This window comes from Poecilia reticulata, linkage group LG22 (assembly GCF_000633615.1).
Source record: "Poecilia reticulata strain Guanapo linkage group LG22, Guppy_female_1.0+MT, whole genome shotgun sequence".
Classification (NCBI taxonomy): Eukaryota; Metazoa; Chordata; class Actinopteri; order Cyprinodontiformes; family Poeciliidae; genus Poecilia; species Poecilia reticulata.
This window is the reverse complement of record NC_024352.1, coordinates 22,022,847-22,049,143: the sequence shown is the minus strand read 5'-3', so window position 1 is coordinate 22,049,143 and position 26,297 is coordinate 22,022,847. Positions and strand designations below refer to the sequence as shown.

The window sequence follows — 26,297 nt, the reverse complement described above, 5'->3', positions numbered from 1 at the left end:
GGCTGTCAAATTCTTTCGACGTTACAGTTTTGACTCACATGGTGAAAAATATGGCCGCCGCTGTCAGAGAGCATCATCCTTGAACTTCATTCGACAAAAATTACACGCAGCTTTTTTATATAACCATCCAGAAATAAACTTTAGCATAAAATGCACAGATGCAGCAAAGATGTAATCTATAAATGTGGTAACTGATGCCTGAACTGAGTCAGTCAGGTGAGAGCGGCTCTCAAAGCCTCCCAGGAATAATCTCCATCTCCATGTTCGTGTCGGCTGCTGCTTTGTCATCTGACATGAGATTAGAGCTGCTGAGCGTGGGCTCCTGGGTTAAGCTCTAATCTGTGATCAGATGACCCAGCATTCATGCAAAGGTCACTGTGCAGATGAGGCTTGAAGCTGCACAGATGAGGTTTAATATAATGAAAGGAAACTTAACTTTTTAGTTTCCAACGGGAAAAGGAGTGAGTGATTTCCATGGAAGGAGGAGATGATAAATGCAGCAACCAGCAGCTGAAAGGCTGACTGCTGATTAGGCACTCATTGGGTTGGATTAATCTGGTTGCTTTTTTCTGCTTGAAGAAGGTTGTGCAACACTGACTCAACCTCCTGCGGTGCACTTCTCTCTTTGTTTAACCAAGTAGTGGGAAAACAAAGCCTTGCACTGCAAAAACACAAAATCTTATCAAGAATTTCGGTCCAGTTTCTAGAACAAACATCTGTTTTGCATGTGAAATAAGATTAGAAGTAATTTTTCAGCAAGATATATGAGCTTGTTTTAAGAAATATAATTCTACTGTAAGTCTATTTCACTTATAAAGTGAAAAAAGTCTAATCAGTGAAATAAGAAATTATTAAAACAAGCTCCTATATGCCGATAAAAACTTACTTGTATGTTAATTTGTTTTATTTTAAGAGATATTTGCACTGGAAACTAGATCAAAAATACTTTGTAGAGTTTTGTGTTTTTTGCTGTATATCCACCTTGTTTGGGTTGAAGACTAGTTAATAGATATTTGCACTAGAAACTACACCAAAAGATTGGAAAAATTTAATTTTTGCAGTGTAGCGCCCAACAAATCCAACATATCCAGATGCATCTTTAATGTTGTGTGTTCATCACAGAGATGCACATCGCCAAGAATAAAACCAGCAACTTTCATCTAATTAACCTGTTTAGACTGCAGGGTCGAGTCAAGATCCTGTGTTTACTGGGTAAACTGGAAGCCCTGGTTTCCACATGGATGACAAAAAATCTCAGATAATCGTTTACAAATGTGAAAATTTCCAAAGAGGAGCAGAGGAAGTGCTGACAAAAGCTGTGACGCACAAACTGAACTTTTTTTGCTGTGTTGTAAAAACCTATTCTTCTTCTTAGCTCCATTTTATTGCACATTTCATTGTTGAAATGTGTTGTTTGGTTGGGAAACAGATGAAAATAAAGCCAGCTCAGGGTTCAGCACCCTGCGACTCCAGAGTCAAAATGGCTCTTAGCAATTTTAGCTAAAAGTTCAAATTAGAATATTACAGATTTTTATAAAATGTGGCAGGAGGTTTGTGGTTTTCAACAAAATGAAAATAAAAGCAGAAAAAACAGCTGATAAAGAGAAAAATCCTTTGTGTTGTACTAAACCAGTGGTGTCCAAAGCGCGGCCTGGGGGCCAAACGATTAATCATATGAAAATACTGAAGCAATATCTGCAGATAAATTAAAGCTTGGACACAAAATAAAAAGATAGACTGACGTTGAGGAGGCAGGTTTAGTTTTATTTTGCAGGTTGTAATTTTATCCTGTCATCCTAAAGAAGCTGTGGGATGCGCCGGATCCAGACTGCAGGACACATGGTCACCTAAATATAACTCTGGAGTTACTGTTTGCTCACATGACGCCCCCCTTCCCTCCCATCATGCACTGGGAGGACGGCCGCCGCTCTGCCATCCGACCTCCTTCAGGCAGAATAAAAAGATCTCGCTATTATTACCTCAGTGCAAAACAACACTCGATTTGTTTGTCAATATCAATGATGGCTTTTAATTTTAATTTAAAACTGACTGAACTTAAAACTGTGTCATGTGAATCTTTTTCCAGCTTCACATATTCCAGAAATCATGCGATTGTGATATTTATTGTACAATATTGGAGTAATGAGAGCAGCTCCAATAAATCCACGTTTTCATCAGTCACTATGGCTCATCAAACTCTCTGTGACCTTTGACATCCTGGTTCATCTCATCTGTGAGAGTCCATGCATGATCAGCGCATAAAGTGGGAATGAACCAGACTTCAGCTGCGTCCAACACAGTCTCTGCACCGATTCTGACAACCGATGTTTAAATAGTTTATGAAGGTAGTTACAGCTCATTTTCAGTACATCGTCAAAATATTGACATGTTTGGCGAAACTTTTTTAATATGTTGTGACATTATTCTGTAAATTACACCCCATAAAATTATGACTAGTGTGTAAATCATCAGTGTGACATCATAAGTTCAAATTCTGAAAAAAAAGTCTAAATTCTGAATTTCAAGTCAGAATTCTGTGAAAAAAATCTGAATTGTTAAAAAACTGAATTTTGTAATTAAAAAATGAAAAATTTAATCAGAATTCTGTAATGAAATTTGAATTTTGTTTTAAAAAATTTAATTCTGTAAAAAAAGTCAGAATTTTGTAAAAAAAAAAAAAAAAAGATCAGAATTCTATAAAACACAAATCTGAATTTTGTAAAATATCGAATATTCTGAAAAAAAGTGAAAATCCTGAGATTAGAGGTGTAATTCTTAAGAGTCAGAATTTTGTAAAAAATAAAATCTGAATTTTGTAAAAATTTTAAAAACAGTCTGAAAAAACAGTCTGAATTGTGTGAAGACTCAAATTTTCTGTCATCTATACAACCTAACTTGATTAAAGCTCAACAAGTGCATAAAAATGAAATCATGGATTTACAATTACTTGCTAGCTTTTAAAATAAAACTAAAAATGTAACTTATGAGTACTGTAGAGAAAGATCGAGTCTGAATATTTAATTATTATTCCTTTTTACTGCTTCAAAGGTTCTAATCTTCATATTAATCTTGGAAAGAGTTTGTTTTTAAATACGACATTTCGGAGCACATGTTCTGTAACCCGGTGGCTCCTGTGTGACCTGATGTTTTATGTCTGTGGGGTTAAAGGTGAGTTTTTGTCTCAGACCTGTAGACGATGCCTTTGCTGTGCAGGAACATCAGGGCGGACGTGATCTCCGCCGTGTAGAAACGCGCTCTGCCCTCCTCAAACTTCCTGGACTTCTGGATGTGGAACATGAGATCGCCTCCGTTCACAAACTCCATCACGAAGAAAAGGCGATCCTGCAGTTTAAAAAAATAAAACAATCTAAATGAGGAGACGACATTTGCAGCCTCCCTCAGGCTGCAGTGTTATTGCAGAAACCGGTGACCGTGTGCGCAGAACGAGATCAAATATGGCTGCTCATAAATTTTACATGTCTGTTTTATGAATTTCTGTGCAGCCGACTGCAAATAAGTCCAGATATGAACCACAGATCTTTGTCTAGTGAGGATTAGTCTGTTGATCAGCTTGGGAAAAAGAAAGAGGAAGAACATGGAAACGTTTTCCCAACCTTTAAACTTTTCCACATTTAATTTTAGCAACCAACTTCAGTGAGTTTTACTGGGATTTTATGTCTCAAACCAACAAAAGGTGAAGCATATTTATGAAGCGGAAGGAAAATGGTACCTGGATTTATTAAAGGTGACCTTTTATTCTTCCTTGAACAGGTCAGGACAGGTAAAAACAGGTTTTATTAACATTTTTTTTTTTTGCACAAATTCCATTGATAGATAAAAATATTTTAGTATGATCAGTTCTGACCGGAATGAGCTGTTTGAAAATTGTGCATACAACACCACTCTCTGCTTTTCAGAGAGTGGAAAAGCACTCTCTGAAAAGCAGAAGTGGAGCCTCCTGCACAACCAACAAAAATGTAGCAGGTGGTTTAATGAATAGCAAGTCAACAAAACACGCTCAGAAAAAAGATTAAAAAAATTATGGCAACAAAGTGACAATTAATATTTTCAACTTTAACTCAAATCTATTGATTTAATTTAAATATAAATTAATTAAATTAATGGTTAAAATAATTTCATGCTACAAATGTTGAGTAAAAACAAATAATTTTTATAGTAAATCATGACAAATATTACGTATCTTAAAAGAATTAATTTATACCAAATATCTGCAGGGATAAAATCAGCTGACCAAACATGCTGGAGTTCTGCTAGTGTTGCTAGGTAACAAGCCGGTTGCTAGGTTATCTAGCAACCTAGCAACCGGTTGCTAGGTTATCTAGCAACCGGCTTCAGTACGGTTGCTAGGTAACCACAGAGTCTGGTTTAACAATCTGGAGGTTTTAGAAACTTCTCATTTTCCACCAAAAATCATTAAATTACTACAAAAAACGGCTGGGTGAGTTTTTTAAGTACTTGGGTTGTTTTTAGAAGCAGTTGAGACCAAAATGTAAGTATAAAATAATAATAACAGGTCTCATCTAAATTTGTTTGGAGGCATAAAATTGAAAAGTGTGGCAGACATTTTAGTGTTTAATCCCCCTTACTCTGACATCCCAAAATAAATCATCCATCCATCCATTTTCTTGCACCCTTGTCCCTCAGTGGGGTCGGGAGGGGTGCTGGTGCCCATCTCCAGCTAGCGTGCCGGGCAAGAGGCGGGGTCACCCTGGACAGGTCGCCAGTCTGTTGCAGGGCAACACAGAGACACACAGGACACACAACCATGCACACACACACTAACGCCTAGGGACAATTTGGAAAGGCCAATTAACCTAACAGTCATGTTTTTGCACTGTGGGAGGAAACCGGAGTACCTGGAGAAAACCCACGCATGCAGGGAGAACATGCAAACTCCATGGAGAAAGACCGGGGCCAGGAATCGAACCCAGAACCTTCTTGCTGCAAGGCAACAGCTCTACCAACTGCGCCACTGTGCAGCCCCAAAATAAATCAAGTGTAGCCAAAATAAAATCAAACGTAGCCGACTTCCTACAGGAGCCTCATAGCAAATAATCAATTCTGGCCTTTATTGAAAAACAGAAAGAAAAAAAAGCTCTAAAATGTTTTGTTTTCTACGAACCATGTAGGAGATGCAGGTAAAATGAAACCTTCCAGCTCTTTCTAGAGAGAAACGTCACAATCTTGCACTTCTTTGGTTCAGTCGTAGCAAATGCAATAAACATTTGAGTTAAATGTATTTTTGTGCCACTAATAAGCTGCAGGTCTATTAGAAAATAAAATACGAAGCACCTTTTACATTGTACTTCCAATGAAAAGTTGCATCATTTATTCAGAGAATTTTAATTTTAAAATTTTAAATTTTAAACCGCTACATTGGAGACTAAGTGGAGAATTAAAAATACACCTGTGTCCGCCTCTACAGACGTAACCACAAGCCTTACTCATTTCCTCCGCTTCTCTTTCCACAGCAGCACTTACGTAGACGCCAGACTAAAATCAACATCTGCGATAATTTAACACCTTTTGCACAAGGTGACTTCACAACAATGCTTGACAGCGTCTGCGGTGATTTCCAGGAAAGAGCTGATAGCGAAGAAATGCAGAATAAACTGAGAACCAGTCGCACCATCAGATCAATTCTTCCCAGAAAGAAGAAGTAGGTCAGGAATGATTTGAGCATCTAGAGCAGATTATGGGCATCCTGTGTCTAAACCCGGCTTCTTCTGAGTCATTCTGTCAGATTAAAGTCTGGAAATCTGCTGCCACCTGCTGACCAGTTGAGGAAATTACACCTAGAAACTAAAAATATGATTTCACTGAGTTAAAGTGACGTGAAGGCCTACGTTCATTACAAGACTTTAAGACAGTCATTCCTGCTTATAGACGTCATTTGGATTTCTGTAATTCTTTGTGTTTTATCTAATCTGTAATCACAATGGCGTCAGCAAACAGTAGCCGATGGGAATGAGACGGGACACGCCTGAGCTGGAAATCCCACATCAAGGAACCAGTTCAGATTTTTTAACTGCTTTGTATTTTTAAAAGATGGGAGGATTTTCTTTTAGGCTCTGAACCACTGGAATTTGTGCAAAATCTGTTATTTATTAATTTATTTCATTAATAACATATTAACATCACAAAACATCCACGCTTTGTTTTATTTTCCTTCTTTCAGCATATATTTTTAACACAAAAATTTCTCCATCTATCATTCAGCAGATTTAAATTATTTTGGCGATTCTAACTGATCTAAAACAGGAAAAGTTTAGCTTAATTTAACATGAAACAGAAAGAAAAAGGGTTATAAGGCGTCTTTTTTTAAGTGTATGTAAATACAGTGTTCACAGCTCAGGTAAGAATGTTTGAATCACGTTTAAATTACTGAGTATGGTGCTGGTTTGCTAGGTCTTCAAGCTCCTACTGAATTATTTATCTTAAATTCGTCCTCGTCTGATAAATCTTCTAAATCACAACTTCAAACTAAAAGCTGCAGTTTGCCATCAGTACTTCTTGTCTGTTTTCCCCAACATCAGCGTTCTGCAGAAACTCTTTGACTTCTTTTCTTTCTCTCTTTCCTTCCTTCCTCATTTCTCTCTCTCCTTTTCCCTTTCCTTCTATATTCCTTCTCTCCTTATTCTTGCTTCCTCAGTTCTTTCTTTAAATCTTGATTCTCTTTTCTTCCTTCCTCCTTTCTTTCACCCTTCCTTTCTTTCATTAATTCCTTCTTCATTCTCTCTTTCATATTCTCTCTCTTCCGTCCCATTTTCTTCCTGCCTCTCCTAACCAGTAACTGGGAGCTACCAGCTTAAACAGACTCTGAACAGGAAATCCATTAAAAACTTCGACACACTCCTGTATTTATCTGCCAACACAGAATAATTAATCCCTGGCAGGAGCGACAGATCCATAATTAAACCCGCAGAATGACCTGAAAATTCAAATTTCCTGAAAACAAGGAAGCGTTCTGGTGCATGAGCTGCAACAGCGGCGGTGTTGTTCCCGCCTACAGGTGATTAATCTCACAGCCATTAGCAGTGTCGCTGCGTCATCGCTTGACACCAGCCTGAAAACCTCAGCTGAGCAAACAAAAAATGTGTTTACACGAGTTACATGACATTAACGTCCAGACGGCTGGATGAATCAGGATTAAATCAGGAGGAGCATTCCTTCACAGACTGTGTGTTTGTGATTCACTGGCTGGTATTTTAGTAATCTGTTATTCATTTAACCACTTTAGTCTTTTTTATGAAATATTAGAAATATGTTTAAATATGCAAATCAGTTAGGGTTGCAAGTAGTGATTATTTTAGTAATCAATTATTCAGGTGATTGATCGAGTAATTGGGCTAAAACCTTTAACTTTATGCAGATGATCTGTCTCTCTTCTGGGAAGGAAGACAGATGATCAATACATTGTACACAAGTATTTTTGTGTACAATGCTGGAAATACATCAGAAGTGAAAATAGATTAGGGTGGCGAATAATTATTTTAGAAATCGATTATTCTGACTAGGCCTGTCATGATAACAAATTTTGCTGGACGATTAATTGTCTAAAAAATTATTGTGATAAACAATAATATTGTTTCAAGACCTTTTGACACTGATTTAATGGAAATGACTAATAATACATGCGATTTCCTGATATTTATTTTCAAAATAACACGTAACACTGGAACTCATAAACTAAATAAATAAAACAACAAAAAACAAAAATAAAATGTCTGTTGAATGTGACAGGTAGCCAATCAGAAAGCGCGGATTCTCCTCCGCGCTTTCTGAGGGGAAATTACGGAGGGGAATCCCAAACAGCTGACACGGCGCAACACGAAGTCCAGCGGACATTGAAGATGATATGTGGAAACAACATTAATATCTATTCAACATTTCGTGCAAAGAATATAGAAATGACAAAGAGAGGAGTTGGAGCCAAATTGCTACCGCAGTTAATAAACCCGGTAGGTTTTCAGCTGTTCTTCGTTAACGTGACATAAATAGGTTATAATGATTTTCATTCAGTCAGGACTTTACGCTGATTCTAGCCACATGCATCACAGGTAGATTCTAGTAAAGCATTGATTAATGCCTGGTTTTAAAATTAGTTAACTGGACTTGTAGCCGTTATTTTGTGCCCATGTGGCTGGACACCACACGGCACGACGAACCCGATCGAACCGTTATACTGTACCTAGGATTTCTGTCGGCTAATGTGTCTCTCAGGTTTGAAAATGGGCCGACAGTCGGCGACAACTCATGTCGTGTGCGCTGGACATTAGACTAAGGAAATGAGGAAGGGAGGGTCAGTGGAGAGCACCGGAGCTGAACCTTTTTTTATTCAGTGTCATCAAGAGAAAGAAAAAAGGCCGGAAGAGACGATAAAGACATAATTAAAATGAGGTCGATAGGTTTAATTTATCGTCCGATTAATTGATTTATCGTTTATCGCGACAGGCCTAATTCTGATGATTAATCGATTGATCAGATAAAATGGCTCTTTCTGCAGATTTTTCACTTAACCACTTAAGCCTTTTTTTATATATTAAAAATACATCTAAAGATGTAATTAAACAAATAATTAAAATCCTTTTAAAAAAATAAACGTTTTATTGCCTAAAATGCAATAATGTAACATTTGTTTAGTGAATTTGAAACAGGTGAAGCTAAAACTGCTACTTGAGGATTTCTGGGTAAATCATAAATACAGACCAGGATTTTCTTTTTATCTTAAATGCAAAATATATATATTATTTTGTACAGTTTTGACTTTATTATTTCTCTGAATATGTTGTTCTTTAGGCCCTTTTTAGATTCTGACACTCCAATTAATTGACTACTAAATTAGTTGATGATTTTTTCAACAATTGATTAATCACGATTAACCCAATTAATCGTTCTAGCCCTAAAAAAGAACATATGCAAAAGAAGCATGAATAAGAAAAGCACAAGCTGAGCATGTTTACTTTCTCATAGTATTAAACAATCATATTTAATAAGACTTTAGTACAAACTATTAACATAAAGCTATATAAAAAGCATTTCTGTGAAGCCTTGAAATATGCATACATGCGGCAAAAAAATCCCCCTAAAAATAATGTTGCCACAGGTAATAAAATAACTTTGGTGTTTTTGGAAGAGCGATGTTTATGGTCTTTGTAAAAATAAAGTATTACAGATCTAAACCAGGAGGATTCCTTCACAGACCGAGTGTGTTCATGCGTCACTGACCGGTGTTTGGAAACAGCAGTAGAGCTGCGTGAGGTACGGGTGGCAGCGGGCCAGAGACAGAACCCGCTTCTCCGTCATGGTGCACTCCACGTCGTCGTCCTGCAGGATGATGTCCTTCTTCAGCACCTTGATGGCGAAGACGTGATCTTTGCTGTTTAGTTTCGCCAGCATCACCTGCAGAAACCACGTAATTACAGTACACACATGAAACAGGCAGTTTCTCAACTGCTGGATACAGTCAGCAGCTTTGAGCAATTATAATTAAACTTATTAAGATTTAAAAAGACGATTTTGTTGGGGCAAAATAAATATATATTATTTTTATTGATATTACGCTTCATTAGCGATGAAACGATTAATAGATGATAGGAACAAATGTCCACTGCTTTGGTAATCGATTAATCATTAACTGGAGTATCAGATAGCGATTAATCGTTAACATGTTTACAGTATTTATATGAATCAAACAAATTCTCTGTCTTATCTGGTCAATCAGTTTAATTTTATTGGATTTCTAGTTACTGTAAGCAACTTTGAGTAATTATAATTAATCTTTAGATTTAAAAAAACAACTTTGTTGGGGCAAAATAACTATATATTTTTGTTATTGCTATTACACTTTCTTAGCGCTGAAACGATTAATCGAATTAATCGTGATGAATCAATTATTAAAACTAATTTAGTTTCAATAATTAGTTTGAGTAACAGTTGTTTTATATTACACTTTATTAGGACTAAAACATTATTCTGATTAATCAGACTATTTCTGATTCATTATGATTAATTGATTATTAAAATAATTGTCGACCAATTATTAATCAAATAATCATAACAGACTCTAAAAAGGCCCTTTGCTGACAGAGTAACATACTCAGCGCAGTAATTAAGGAAAAACTGAACCATGAAAATACATTTTGCATTTAAAATACTAAAACATATTTATAGACTGAGGTATTTTTTATTTCAAATGAGAAATCTACATTTATTTTATACAGTTTTGGTTTTATTACTACTCTGAATATGTTGTTCTTTTAGCAAACAGTCTTTTTCAAGAGTCTGTATGCTCCAGTTAATGATTATCTCAACAACCAATTAATCTGATTAATTCTTTGAACCCTGTGACATAACTGCAAATAAAGCATCAATAAGAAAAGCACAACCTCAGCATGTTTGCTTTCTTACAGTATTAAACAATCACATCCAATAAGACTTCAGTGCAAACTTTATTGCAGCTGCAGATCTAACTCTGGCGATTATGTGGAGCCTTGAAATATCCACTCAGCATGAATACTGGCTAAAAATATACATGCAGAACCCATAAAAATATGTTGTTGTGGGCAATGAAACAATGATCCGTTTATATTTGTGAAAGAAACCTGTTCCATCATAAAAGCTATGGCTGTTTCTCCCATATCGCTCGCAGTCGCTCCCACCTTGCCGAAGCTTCCTTTGCCAAGAACCTGAAGGAAGGTAAAATCTGAGATCCCCAGCCGCGGGGTCTCCGGCTGAGCCTCTGTGGTCGTACTCTCCGTTCTCTCGGACGGCTGCCTCCTCGGCTCTTTAACCTGCTGGAAAAGGTCGACACGTTCACAGAGATCCAGCGGTCACCCAGAGTAACGTGAGAAAAGTCTTTTTACCATCGTGTTTCGCTTGGAGAGTCCTCCGGCCTGCAGACCCATCTCTGCTAGCTTGTTAGCCAGCTCCACGCTGTTGACGCCGCAGCTTGGGGCGACGTTGCCTTTGCAGCGGATGTGAACATTCATTTTACAAACTGAAAACAGGAGGATAAATATATGAATTAGACAAACCAAAAGATAAACGAGATCCCGACTTTTAGGTTTGCTGTACTTTTGCAGTGCAGGCCCTGGCGAACTATTCCCCACAGCAGCGAACCACAGTGGTCACAGAAGGTGGGAGACTTGTAGGTGTGAGTGCTGAACTTGTGAGGGACGTTGATGCTGAAACCTTGAGTTGCATCCTGTAAGAACACAATGGAGACAGTAAATTAATCAGTACAGGTCAGATTAGTTAAATAAAGTCAGTTAGACAAGCAGAAAAACACTTTGGAGCTAATTTAGCTCTGTGAACTTGAAACGAGAAAATGCAACAAAGCTGACTGATGTCTTGAGGTTTTCATTGAAACAACCACAACGTGTTCTTTGCTTAATCCATCTTCCGAGTTGCATCAGCAAACAAGTTTGCCTAACATGATACAGCCAGTGGAGATGGTGTCTAAAACCTTTCCACATTTGGGGGGAAAACACTAAACATTTTGTTTCTCCTAAAATAAAAGGCCTCTGAAGACGTGTTTTCCAGATCTTCTTCCTTTCAGTTCCTATCGGTACGGATAACGGCTCTTACCAGCTGTCATCAGCATCTTCACAAAGTTTTGCTTTGTTCTGGGTTAGATTCACACATTTTGCAACAACAAGCATCAAATTTTGCCCAAGGATGAACCAAGGTTATGAAAGTCTGCATCTGTCTTCCTGCTAATGGTTTTCCATGTCACATGAAGAAGTAGCGCGTTTGAGTCTTTAAAGCAAATGATGTGAACGACATCTTGGATTTTGTAGATGTTTATAAAAGCATAACACTTTTATTTTGAAGAAAGTCATAAAACAACTCTGTAGAAAAATCTCTCCTAATTAGATCATTTATCAAACAGAAAGAAGTTTGGCAATCCTCACTGACTTAACACATAAGAAATAGTTTAATTTAATGTGAAAGAACAAGAACTGTATGTAAATATTGAGTTTTAAGTGTGTTGGGACTCCTGGTTTAAATGTGTAATAATTTAAATAATTTAAACGAGCGTTTAAATTACTGGGGATGGTGCCGGTTTGATGGGTGTTCAGGCTGCTGCTCTCAGATAATATTTCTCTGAACTTCCTCATCCTAATTTGATACATCGGCATTTAAAACTCCACTTCTGACACTCTGCAGACTTTGCTATCACTACTTTTTGGCTTATGCAAAGTTTGGTGTTTCATCAGCATTCTTCAACATGTTTTCTTTCCTTCTACTTCTGTTTCCTTCTTCCTTTCTCTGATGAATGCCTTTTATGGTGCTACTTGTCATTTAATATTTAACAGTCTTTGTGTCTTTGCTTCATTTGCTCAGGATTAACCAAAAACCGGAGAAACTTTTGCTTTTGTACAAAATGCAGATCAGTAGTGAGTATCTGTAGAGATGTAAATACATGAGCAGCTCACGTGGGAAAGTTTAGCAAAGTGCGTCGTTCTGGCTCAGTGGTCGACTCAGACAGAAACAGGAAGCTGTAAACGCTGCTGATCTCTGCAGGTGCTGAGTGGGTGAACTTGCATGTGTGCGAGTGGGCTGCTATTTTAGGCCTTTCTGAATTAACGCAAAAAGTTCCTTAAAGTTGTGTGAAAATGAAGAGACAAGAGGCAGAAACAAGCAGGCGTTACCTTCTCTTTGGTTGATCTCTTCATGCGTGGACACACAGTGACAACCAGCTGGTGGCACCGCTTGTGAACCACACACGTACACACTGAAAACACACACAGGGTTACAGTCGCCTCTGCAGCAGATGACCAACAGGCGAACAAAGAGGACAGCCGGCCTGCACACCTTGACACTGGTAACCTTGTTTTCCGAACACACCCCTGCAAAAGAGGAGAGGAAACAGTCAGTTCTCCTCCAGACAATTTCGGCTCGGTTCCGACTCGGTTCCGACTCGGTTCCGACTCGGCTACGGCTCGGTTCCGGCAGGTCGGACTCACCAGATGAACTCCTTGCAGTGGAAGCAGAAGGTGGGCTGACGGAGGTAAGTGGACATGAACTTGTGCCCGTTGACCTGGTGGATCCGTCGCCTCACGGCGCCCTGCCGCTCCCTCGTAAACTGCTTGTGGGTGTTTTCCTTCATTACAGCGACATCTGCAACGAGACCGGCGGATCGTTTGGGATCAAATAATGGAAAACGCTTCGAAACGCCATCTTTAAAGGGGGAAAATTCACCTTTAGCATGTTTTTGTATTTCCATTTTGGTCTCTACTGCTTATAAAAAAATCCCCCCGTTTTTTTTTTTAGCAATTATTTAATGTTTTATGTTGTCTATAAAAACCTTTGGAATGCAATGCAACACTGCGCGTAACCTAGCAACCCCAGCCCGTCACCCACAGGTGGGTAGAGTCGCCAAAAGTTTTACTCAAGTAAAAAAGTACTTAGTAAAATGTCTACTCAAGTACTGGTTAACTGATCAAATTATCATTTAATATTTCAAAATTACATCATCAGATGGACCAAAATATGAAGTCAATTGGAAATGTTGGTATTTAAGGACCAAAGTGACAATAATATGTCACTGTGCAATGGCTGCTGGAAAGGAAAAGTGTTTTTTGTTGTTGACTTTCCATCCAGAAGCCACTTGCTGCATCCTTGATGGTTGTGCAGGAGGCTCTACTACTGATTTTCAAAGATGTACGGTTGTATAATAGCACATCTGTTTGCAGCCATTTTCATGGCTAAACGTCGAGTTGAGCTTGGCGATTCCAGCTGCAGTTAGTTTGGATTTAAAATGACAAGATGCACTAAAGCAGCTCATTCTGAACTGATCAGACTAAAATCTCACTATATCAGAATGATTTTGTGCAAAAAATGTGAAAAAAATTTATTTTGTACATTTTTTGCACAATATAATCGCTCATGTTCAAGGAAGCACAGTAGGTCACCTTTTAGTGTCTCACAGCCATAGAAACGGGTTGATTTGTAGTTCAGTGAAAAAGTTCTGCTTTGTGTTGTTGCTTGTTTGGATTTAGGATTGTTCAGTAAAGCTCCAACTGTGCACCAACTTCCTAAAATATAAATAAACTAAACAATAATCAGACAGCCGTCATATGAGGATTCGGTTTCCCACTAACGCACCGCGAACTCCCATCTATGTCATATTTATTTTTTAATGTGTTTTATTATTTTTGGATCCTACACAGCTGTTTAACAGTAACTAGCATGTCAGTGTAAATGACTATATCGTTGTTTTAAGACTATTTTCCAGTGATATATTTATAATGGCATAAAACTGCAGGTTCGCCTTGTGAAGCACCAATAAACTGGAAGATATTTTAAATATCCAAAGTAAAACAACAAATAAAACAGAAATAAAAACCAGGCATCACAGAAACTGTAAATAAAATGGATTCTGAAGTCCATAAACAGGATAGTCCACTAGAAGGTATTAATAATCAGAATGGAAATGATCGATTTCTTTTTAATTTATCATGCATTAACTGATTAACTACAACATTTTCAGGCCAGAGCTGAAACACACAGACTGAGTGCAACATTCTACATTTTTCCACCATTAGTAAAACATTTTGAACATTTCAGTGCAAAACGTTTAAATACATTTTTATTTTGCTTTTGATCCGCTCCCATTCTGAAATATTGGGAACTTATTCCACCAAGTCATGATCAGGTGTGCCACGTTTTCCTCTCATTTATGCACATTTTTAATGTTTAATGACTGAATGGAAGTGAAATTTATATTATTTTTGTCACTTATAGTTAATCTGTGATCATCCCCTAAAGCAGGGAGTCAAAGTCATTTTCATTTTGGGCCAAAGCTAAAATCTGAATGTTCTTAAACGGCCGGTTGTGACAGAATGTGTTGATAAAACCCAGTTATTTGCTAAAATATCTATAAATAGTGTTTCTTTAAATTAAATAATATTGAACATCTTTTCTACTCATCAGTCTTTCCAAGATTTCATGATTGTCTTTGAGTTGATTTCGTAATAAAAAATCACAGATTTTGTGGTGCTAATTTAGAAATAATTGTAAGAACTTTTTACAATATATGATACTAAATATGGCTTTTTATTAATCACCGTACTGGTCGCAGATATAACTTGACATCAAGGCTGAGGCAGTCATCACTGAAACCCAATGTTTGTGGCCCATTTTGAGAAACAATTTCAGTGAAATCAGAAATCTGTAGATTTTGTGTGAATTTTTCAGATTTTGATAAACAGTGGGGAATCACTGATGTAACTTTGAGTCTTGAGGGCCACATAAAAAGCTACAGATCATGAGTTTGATTAGACTTCATTAAAATTACCGCCTTAATTTATTTTCGCCGTTTTAAACATTAAGTAGTGTTTTTTAAATACTTCCTGGTCACATGTGGGACTGGAAAGTTGAGGTTAAACAACTGTTAGGTGTTGTTGATGTTGGACACAAACCGGGTCAAAGAACCGAGTCGTAAATGTTGTTTATAGATGAAACATAATCAGTTCTGTTCGCGGTGTTCTGACCTATTTAAACTTAAAATAAGAGACCGCCATTTAGAGCCATAATAAAGCTAATCCAACTTTGTGTTAATGCTGAAGAAGAGCGTTTTAACTCCATTTTAAAGAGTTTTAATTAATAAAATGAAACATTTTTTTTGTTGAATAACTTCAGCAGCAATTTACGATAAACTTGTAGACTAGGAGTGACAACGTTTTGCTTTCATGACATGTCAGGTTCCACCTGGACATCTTCAGCTGGTTCCAAACAGTGAAGGGATTCAGGTAAAACAATAAAATGCATCGTTTGGTGAAGAGAACTTTAAGTACGTGTGAATTGTTTGACTTGCATGGTTTCTTTAATATTTGCATTTCTTCCACTAAGCAATGAGTTGTGTAAGTACAGCAGAGAGAAGAAAACCACATGAGCTATGGAAACTTGCAGGCTGAGCCCACACGCTGGCCTGCGAATAAAAGCTGCGATACTCTGAAGAGTGTTAATTTCAGCATAAGCAAACTCCCTTACGCTTACCAACGTGTAAGGAACATTTTTATAGCTGCGAAACACTCAGAAAAAATTTTGCATGTCATTTGAGATTGTTTTTTTTACCTACATAATTTATTACAAAACATGTTCATTACATTTTTCACACAAAATCATCCTAAATAATGAGATTTTAGTCGGCTCAGTTCTGTGTTTTTATCCGTTTTAGGGCATCTTGTCTCTTTAATCCAAATAAGCTGCTGCTGGCCGCGCCCCTAACTCAACGTTTACACTCGCACATGAAAATGGCTGCTACCAAATGCACAATTATACAACCGTACATCTTTGAAAAGCAGAAGTGGAGCCTCCTGCACAACCAACAAGAATGTAACAAGTGGTTTCTGGATGATAAGTCAACAACAATAAAAATGTGCCTTCTCCAGCAGCCATTGTACGGCGCATACAGCAATAAAGTCAGCTGACCAAACGCGTTGCAGCTCAGTTTTGGTTGCTAGGTAACAGTGCAGTGTTGCATTACTTTCCGGAGGTTCTTGGGACAACATAAAACATTAATTTATTGCCAAAAAACATCTGGACAAGTTTTTTAAGCATTTAGGAGGTTTTTAGAAGAAGTTAAGACTTAAATAGATAAAAATTTTCAAAATTTTAATTTTAATAAAGGTCTCATTTAAAGATGCTGACATTTCCAGCACAAAGGTCGATTTATTGCATCAGATGGTCTTTGCATCAGTAGCCGTACATAAATAGATTCTGCTCATTTACGGTAACTAGCTATTCTTTTTAAAGCCTGGCACTACTTCTTTTTTTTCCCACCAGTAGTTCATTTTTCTAATTTTGAAAGCGTACACTTCACAATATGTTAATATGTAAGAAAATGCATGAAAAATATTCTAAAATTCAAGAATTAAACAACAAAAGACCTTCAGAAATGGTTGAAGAAATAAGAAAGCAAGCCTGGCTCATTGGGCTAAAATTATTTTTAAACCTGCAATATGTTTATTAGATATTTTTAGGACACTTTAAATGTAGTTTATTTTTTTAAAGTTCAAACCAAGCAAGGCATCGGCTGAACACAGAAGCTTAGTAAGTATGAAATAATAACCCAGAGACATGGTGCAACAGATCAGCATGCAGCCTCAACTTCTCCTTTATCATGGCAGCAAGTCCCTTCCACCCCTCTGATGCAAAACGCTGTTTCATGATGACCAAGTCAATTCAGTTTGTGTGCAAAAGCTTCGTAGTGTTGTGGAAAGCTAGCTGACAGCTGACACATGCTAGCTCTCAGCTGACACATGCTGGTTCTCAGCTAACAGAGTCACACAGTGGCGCCTGCATGAATGCATTCAGAAGATGCTCACCGTGACGTCAAAAATAAGAAGTAAAGTCATCGCCCTACCGTCGGTGAAGGATCCGGTGAGCGTAATCAGGACGTAAACCTTGCCTTCTGGCTCCAAGTCCATCTGCAGACACACAAACAACTTTGTTATTTATGAACGCGCCAGAAGGAAACGGAAACACAAAATTAACATTTGGCCCGACTACAGAAGAATTTATTATCAGAAGGTATTTAATTTACAACAAAGATTTTATGTTCTCTAGAAAAACGAGTCAATCAGTGACAATAGCAGAGACAGAATGCTAATGCTAATGCTAATGCTTCAAGATGCCATTAGCATCCCTCTGAAGGACTTTGGGCGGCCAAAAGGGAACAAATCTGCTCTACAAGCATTAGTGGTTGATACAGATGATGAACACTTTCAACATTTTTAAAAAATAAATAAATATCTTTAAAAAATAAAACAGCTTAATTTTGGAGTAACTAGAAAAGCATTAATGATTGTTTTTCATGTGAGTAAACAATAATTTCTACAATGAAACACATCCACTTCTATGAAATTGTTTAGTTTATTATTGAGCAACTAAAAATAAAAAGGCACCAAAAGCTTGTTTTAAAAATTTTATATTGAAAAAAAAAGTTTAGATTTTTGTGTTTTCAACTTAACAATTTTGACCATCATGGTGAAAAGTTTGAACTAAACCAGAAACTAAACCCAGAAACACTTGGTAAGATTTTGTTTTTTAATTGTACTCTTACTTGAGTGCAATATTTGGCGACTCTACCCAGAGCATAGCTTTCATTCCTTTCAGGCTACATAACACTGAAAGAATCTGACGGGCTTTACAGGAAGGCGGTCCGACGGGCCCGGCCGGTCGAGTCGCAACTTATTTCACAAGCTGCAAAACCCAAACATCACAGAAACTTTTAAAGATGGACACCGCCTGTCTGCTTGACAGGCAGGCGGGGGAACAGAAACTTCCTGCCGAAACCACCGAGTGGAAACTCGGGTCACCGAAGTAAGATCTATTTATGTTCGATACACCCTTCCTGGAAAAACCTGACAGGGCACAAACAGAGCCATGTGGAGCATGAAGGCAACCGACAGGCTTAATGTAAAAACGTGTTTTCACTTCAGCTTAGAGATCCCTGCTCCTGTTTTCAGTCACTTCCTGAGTCTAGACAGGGATCAGACTTCCACCCTGAACAGCTTCAGCCATGCGGGCCGGTTTCTGGGCCCGGCCTCGTCTGGTAGGCGGGTTGGCGATGTTCACCGCTCCTTGGCCTGAGCAATGAGCCAGGCAGCTTATGTTTTTATCTCCCTCTGATTCAGGTGGAAAACATTCAGACTGAACAAACATATTAACCTGCTACTGGGTGAAAACCAACTAACCCCTCAGACACAGATGGAGCAGCCAAAAATTATACTCAAGTATGTTTTTTTAGCTATTAGTTAATGTTTTATGTCTCAGAAACCTCCAGAATGTAGCATTGCCCTGTTACCTAGCAACCCTAGCCGGTTACCTAGCAACCCCAGCCCATTACCCAGACATGCTCAGAGTAACCAAGTAAAAGCAGCAAATACTTCAACATATTTTCACTCAGTTAAGGGTAAAAAAAGTATTTGGTAAAAAGTCAACTCAAGTACTGACTAACTGATCGATTTATCAGTCATTTCACGGTTAAAAATGACATCATCAGACGGAATAAGTTATAAAATTAAGTGGAAATTTTGGTAATTTAAGAACAAAAATGACAATAATTCATATAAGTAACTAAAAATAACAAAATCAGGCTAAATAAATAATTTCCAAATTAGTTTCTTTCAATATAAAACTCATGAAACTTTAACAAAAACTGCAGGTGTGAGTCTGTGTCTGGTGGATTTATGGTTAAAACATGTTTGTTTTTCATTCAGTGGGTAGAAAATCCAGAAATTTTACTCAAGAGCAGAAATACTTCATAATAAAATTACTCAAGCAAAAGTAAAAAAGTACAGCGTAGTAAAAGTAATTATTTATTTTATTTCTTTCAAAAAAAATAACTCAAGTAAATGTAATTGAGTTAATGTTAGTTACTATCCAACTCTGGTAAGTAGCTACATATTTACTCGAGTAATGCTGTACTTTTTACTTTAGTAAATTTATAATGAAGTATCACTACTCAGGTAAGAGTAGTGATACTTCATAGTAACTGAGTAACTTCACTGAAGGAAAACAAGGATGTTTTAACCAGAAATTCACCAAACACACCTGAAGTTTGTGTTAAAGTTTTATAAACTTCATATTGAAAGAAAATTATTTGGATTTTTTTTTTTATTATGTTATTTATATGAGTTATTGTCACTTTGGTTCATAAAACCCCAAAGCTTTCACATAATTTCCATGACATAATCTGACATAGTCTACGCCTTTCCTCAAAAGTTGCATAATTTCAACATAAGCACTGAAGCCTCAACCAACCATTCATGCAGACATAGAGCTGCAACTAACGTTTATTTTAGTAACTGAATATCTGGACAATTAATCGGAACAAAAATAGGAACACACTGCAGATTTTTTACTAACCACTTGATCTATTTTTTTATTAGAAATGATGCAAATAAAAATTTATTCAATTCATTTTTTGAATAGGAAAATAAGCATTTTATTGACTAAAGTGCAATAACAGAACATTCCTTTAGTGAACGATTGATCATTTGTAGAATAGGACGCATATTTTTACCATTAACATCATCCTTATAGTCACTCCAATTAATGATTAATCGATTACAAAATTAGTTGATGATTATTTCAAGAATCGATTAATCATGATTAATCGCTTCAGCCCTATATTATACATCTTTAAACAAAAAACAATGCATATGAAAAAATTTTAAATAAAGAAATTAAAATTTCACATTTTCTTTGTAATGATACAACTTTACACTGAGTCAATAATAATAAGTTAGTAGCGGATTATTATCATCTTTAGGTTATTCACATGAGATTTGTGACTTTTTTCTATTTAGTAAATAAAAATGACGCAACTACTGTGGCTGGTGAGGTCCAAACTGAAGTTTGTGTGCCTACAGGCGGCTATTATAGTAAAACCGAACCACAGAGGAGGAAACCTTTAAATAACTTTAAAACAGAGGAAGGTGGGTGGAAATTGTTGAGGGTCGTTTTTAACCTACTTTCAGTTTATTCGCTGCTTCTCAACTCGCGCCTACAAATACTTTAATGGGGAATCAATAGAGAGGGGGCAACGCGATGTGAAGTGCGGAGGTGTTGAGCAGCTAAGGAAGTCAAAGATGTCAGAGCGGTGGAGTCATCTGCAGGCGGGAGGCGAAGGAAGCTGGCCTTTTGGTCTAAATGTCAGAGAAATTCTGATACAGCAGGGAAATGTGAGGCTGCACTGCAAAAACACAACATATTACCAAGTATTTTTGGTCTAGCTTCTACAGCAAATATCTTAGTACATTTGAAATAAGACAAAACTAACTTATGAGTGACGTTTCAGCTTTTAGAAGTAAATTCCTTAATATTGATGAAAAAGTACTAGTTCAGCTAACGGATTGTTTCACTGGTTTTAAGTGAAAAAATCTGCCGCTGGTAGAGCTAAATGTGTTAAAAGCAATATTAGAGGGGATGTATTATTCAAAATTTACATTTTGCTCTTAAAGGAAAAAAAACCAAAACAAAAAAACGGCGTGAACGCTTTAAAATCAAACATCCAGACAGTTTTTGGCAATTAGTTAATGTTTTTTAGTGTCTGGAAAATGAGCCATTTCAAAAGCTCCCAGAATGTAACATTACTAAATCAATTACATCAGACGGAATTACATCTGTAATCAGCAGCCACTGGCGGTTACCTAGCAACCCCTGCGGAGCTCACCCGTTACCTAGCAACCCAAGTGGAACTCCGCCAGGTTTGGTCAGCTAGTTATACCACTACTGGAGTCTCTACTATTGCTTTAAAAAAAAGAGTACGCCTCTACAATTGCGCATCTGTTTGCAGCCATTTTCACATGCGAGTGTAAATGTTGAGTTGGGGGCGTGGCCAGCAGAAACACATTTAGATTTAAAGCGACAAGACGCCCTAAAACAGCTCAAAACGGTCAGAACTGAGCAGACTAAAAGTTGTGCAATAAAATGTAATTAACATAGACCTATTCTAACTGGTTCTAGGAAGCTTAATAGGTCACCTTTGAGGAATTATTTACTTAAAACAAGAATGCTACCTTGCTGAAAAGTTACTTATGAGTTAGTTTTGTCTGATTTCAAGTGTACTAAGATACTTGCATTAGAAACTAGGTAAGATTTTGTATAGGCATGGAGACGGGGGGTGGGGAGGGGGGGGGACACGAGGTTTGGGAGAAACTGGAAAAGAGCCAACAGAGAAGAGAAGCGCTTGGCTGTGAGCCTCTGAGAAAATGATCAACAAGTGGGAAAAAAGTGTGATAAACAGCAGAGTGGGCGTGTAAAGGCTTGCACCTCGAAGAGAACCAGCCCCAGCGCTTCGTCTGCACAACAAAGCACCAAAAAAAAAAAAAAAAAAGACGCAGCCCATCGTAGTTCAGATCTAGCAGATAACAACCTCACGCTGGGGCCTTGAAGTGAGAAAGACATTTGCAGACCAAGTTCCAGTTTCACACCATTTCCAACAACTAGCAGGGTCTCACAGCTCAAGCTAGGGGCTGTTTTCTGCTGAAAGCTGGGGCAAAATGCACCATGCATTTCTGATTGCTACATGAAATTCATGCCAACACTGAAAATAACCCACAAAATTTTACCAAGTATTTTTGGTCTAGTTTCTATTTTAAATATTTCAGTACATTTGAAATAAGAAAACTAACTTACAAGCAACTTTTAAGTCAGTAATTCCTTGAAATGAATGAAAAGGTACAAATCCACTGGCAGATTATAACATGGGTAAAGTGTCTTGTTATAAGTGAAATAATCTGCTAGTGGAACTATAACTTTGTTGCCAATAATAAGGAATTATTTACTTAAAAACAGGCTCCTATCTTGTTGCAAATTAGTTTTGTTTTATTTCAAGAGTACCAAGACACGTGAACTAAAAACTAGATTGTTTTTGCAGTGCATGTGCTTGTAATAAATGTTAGTGTTTATCTTTTCAGAAATTTAAGAAGGAAAAACATTCGGTTAAGTTTGAAAAATTAATCTTTGGTTTGAGTTTTTACAGTAAAACCTTTCAGAGAGGCATTTCTGCTTGTGTTTCCAAAGCTCTGCAGCTTTTCTGGACGCGCTTCACTGGTGTCTAAATGTTGCACATGTGAGACAGTCCTGAGAGTTTTGCTGTTGCAGAGAGAGAAGTGCAGCCGCCCCAGGCCTGAACAGGTTCAGCTTACACTCCTGCAGTGGATTCAGGTCCTGGAGGGACGAAAGTACGTTGAAAAAAGAGAAAACATAACGGGGAAACTCCTATCTGAAGAGTTATCTTTCAAACGGTAAACGAGGCCGTTTTGGTTTTGGTCAGATCTGTGTCAATAATCTTCAGAAATACTTTGTTTTAAGCCACTTGGGCCAAACTCAAGGCCCGTGGGCCAAATCCAGCCCGCTGCAGCTTTTTATGTGGCCCTCTAGATTCTAGACTAAACACTAAGTGTGATTAAATATTATGTTTTCAATTAATTCAACGCAGCTTTTATCTGTTTACTGCCAAATTATATCAATCAGTCCCTCCAGTTTCTTGAGAATTATTGTGGGAATTGATGTAAAATCACAAAATCCCTGCATTTTTTGGTGCTAATTGGGAGTTTATTGCAGATTTTTATCAAAAATTGTTAAAAAACGTTCTTACTTGTACTAAACAGCTGCCTCAACCTTAATTGATGTCAGATTATAATCCATGATCTATAAAGCGAGTAATAAAAAGTCACATTTACCGTCATAAATAAACTCAAATATTTTGATTTTACTTTGATTTTTAAAAAAATCATAAAAAGTATCACAAAATCCTGGAGGGACTGAAAAGATGTTCAATAATAACATTTAATTTTAAGAATTCATTGATATCTTAACAGTTTGTAAACAGGTTTTATTAATACCGGCCCTTTAAGAGCCTCCATAATGTTGATTTGGCCCAAAACGAAAATGAGTCTGACACTGCTGCTTTAAGAAAACAGATTCATCTGAGATCAAGGATGTGTGTGCAGCCTCAGGGTGAGGGGGGCTGCTGCAGGTCTGGACCACGTGCATGCTGATGCACTTTGCCACGCTTAAGCAGAGCTAACGTTTCGCCACATGGGCCGTCATGTGTGGTTTCTCACTGTGTTCGCTGTCGATAGCAGTCAAAGCCTGTAAGCCAATAAATGGAAACACGAGGCGCCCGAGCGATGGCCTGAGAAAAAGAGGAGACGCGTCCTGTAAGGAGTTTAAATGTTAGTTAATGAGTCCTTCGCTTAGGGACAGCGCAGACCTGCTGTGTTTCTCAGTGGGACGTGTAGTAAAGATCATCCTTTAAGCTCTCAGATCTGCTGTAAAGTGGCTTCAAGCAGCTCAAACAGCGGACATACAAACCCTGTCCGATGAAATAACAATTTGGGACGTGAAGCATTATCTCAGCATTAAATGTTTGTGTTTTTGCAGCTTCAGCTACGTTTTTTTGCACAACGTATAGGAAAAATAACATCATCCTAATATCAGTGTTCAACCGTAACATCAAGATCCGAGCCCAGCTTCCTGATGGAGGGTAAAAAGCTGCTCGCCTACGATGGCTACCGCTGGTTGCAGCTGCGAAGTTGTCAGCATAGCAAGTCTTAGATGTTTGCATGAAACTTAAAAGAAGAAGGGATGCAGTGTTTTGTTACTAATTGTCAACATTATGACAACTAGATAAAGTAAGGAAAAAGATTTAATTTTAAAAATAAATATTAAGGGAGAGGAACGTAGGTCAGTTATGCTAGCTTGACTTTGACAACTTTAACACGTAGATGTGCTGCAGAATTCTCTTACACATCATCAGTAGAGCAGGTGTCAGTCAGTTGCTATGGCAACAGGTCTGCGTGTAGAAGGTAAAAACTTGAATTTTGAGTTGTTCTTCAGTGGTTTTTCTGCGTGACTTCTCTCTTTTCTGTGTCGCTCTGCACTAGACTAATAAAACCTAAATCTCCAGGTTTCATTTTGCTAACGGTATCGTTGTACCGTGGCAGCACAGCTACGGACGGCATGTAAAAGAGAAGTTTCTTTTGCACTCCAGCGTGGTGCGCACGCGATGTGTCTACAGCCAAAGACAGTTTTGGAGTGCATTGTTTGTTGGCTGTTCCATTTGAAGAGTCAGGAAATCACTAAAGGTCACAGAGAGTGTTGGACTCATCAGAATGATGAGGAACTCTGAGTGACAGCCAATGTTGTCACTGCAATACTCCACAATATTAGCGCCAATGCAATACTTTCTCTGATTGATCTGACTGAGATTTGCTTAATTCTTCCTAAAAACACCAAATAAAACAAAGACATGCTTTTTAATGTCCAGTTTAAGCTCCATTAGGAGTTTTTAACTCAGAAAGCTTAGCTGCAAATGTTGCTCCGTTTGTTACACCTTTAGTGTAAACTACTATGTGAAAAAAACTGAAAACAGGGAACTGATACGTTTTACTTAAATGTGAACTTTTCACAGAAGCTGGTTTGCATTCTCAGGAGAAAGATCTCTAAACATGCAATGGAGGAAAAAGAAAGCTTTGCTGCACTAGAAATGTTGCTAATTATAGGAGCTAGCAGCTGATTACCATCAACCAAACTAGCTTAAGGTCATTTAGTCTGTGAACTTCTCTGTCTTGGTCTGATTAATGGGCGAGCATCTGATATCAGAGACTCATTCAACCCTCCGATCAGGAGCCTGCCTCAAATTTCCACTGCAAAAACACAAATCTTATCAAATACTTTGGTCTAGTTTCTATTGCAAATACCTCAGTTCACTTGAAATGAGACAAAATTAACTTACAATCAACTTTTGAACTTCTTGAAAGATACAGAATATGGGAAAAATTTCTTTTTTAAATTGAAGTAATCTGCCAGTGAAATTAGTACTTTATAATCATCCATTTTCTTTACACCCTTGTCCCTTAATGGGGTCGGGAGGTGCTGGTGCCTCTCCAGCTAACGTACCGGGCGAGAGGCGGGATTCACCTGGACAGGTCACCAGTCTGTCACAGGGCAACACAGAGACACACACAACCATGCACACACACACTCACACCTAGGGGCAATTTGGAGAGGCCAATTAACCTGACAGTCATGTTTTTGGACTGTGGGAGGAAACCGGAGTACCCGGAGAAAACCCACCATGCACAGGGAGAACATGCAAACTCCATGCAGAAAGACTGGAGCCGGGAATCGAACCCAGAACCTTCTTGCTGCAAGGCAACAGCTCTACCAACTGCGCCACTGTGCAGCCCCACTTTTTAATCAATATTAAGAAATTATTTATTAAAAACAATCTCCCATTTCTTCCTGAGAAGTTACCTATAAGTTGGTTCTTTTAAAATAAGGCGGGACTAAAACCTTTGCGCTAAAATCTAGACCAAAAATACTTGGTAAGATTTTGTTTTTCCAGTGATCTCTGAGTCTGGATAGTTTCTGTATTTTACATCACAGTTTAAGTCTTTAAAGGTTTGTCAGTATTTAATTTCTGGGGACAAACATGTTGAGTAGGTTAAATAAAGTCAAAATGAGGTAAAATTTCCATGAAGTGAATCAGACTGGAAGATAAAAACCTCCAAAGTGATGAAAAATAATTGGCTTAACCAGACCTCCTTCGGTTTGAGGTTTTTTCATGTATGAATAAAACATTTAACTGAATGAGAAATTAAAATGAGCTCAATAATTTCCATTTGTATGATTGCCAGATTTTCTACCAAATGTTTTCAATCAGGTTTTGGTCTCAACAAGCCCATTTTCTGACAGACAATTTTGTTTAGAGAGACTTCAATATCCATTTTATTTATCATTTTATTTAT

At 37.6% G+C, this 26,297-nt stretch overlaps 1 protein-coding gene across 2 annotated transcripts in view; it reads right to left on the bottom strand.

Annotated features, from left to right (window-relative positions):
- Window positions 1-26,297, bottom strand: part of prkcha (protein kinase C, eta, a) — a 37,887-nt gene that overhangs the window by 9,256 nt on the left and 2,334 nt on the right. Inside the window, exons 2-10 of one of the 2 annotated variants that reach the window (XM_008400027.2) lie at window positions 17,396-17,459; window positions 12,993-13,146; window positions 12,841-12,875; window positions 12,678-12,760; window positions 11,098-11,227; window positions 10,887-11,020; window positions 10,683-10,817; window positions 9,250-9,423; window positions 3,188-3,342 (exon numbers count right to left, since the gene is read on the bottom strand). In XM_008400027.2, the coding sequence (XP_008398249.1) occupies window positions 3,188-3,342; window positions 9,250-9,423; window positions 10,683-10,817; window positions 10,887-11,020; window positions 11,098-11,227; window positions 12,678-12,760; window positions 12,841-12,875; window positions 12,993-13,146; window positions 17,396-17,459 (1,064 nt within the window). The remainder of the gene's footprint in view (window positions 1-3,187; window positions 3,343-9,249; window positions 9,424-10,682; window positions 10,818-10,886; window positions 11,021-11,097; window positions 11,228-12,677; window positions 12,761-12,840; window positions 12,876-12,992; window positions 13,147-17,395; window positions 17,460-26,297) is intronic. The other variant, XM_008400028.2, reaches the window with a different exon arrangement.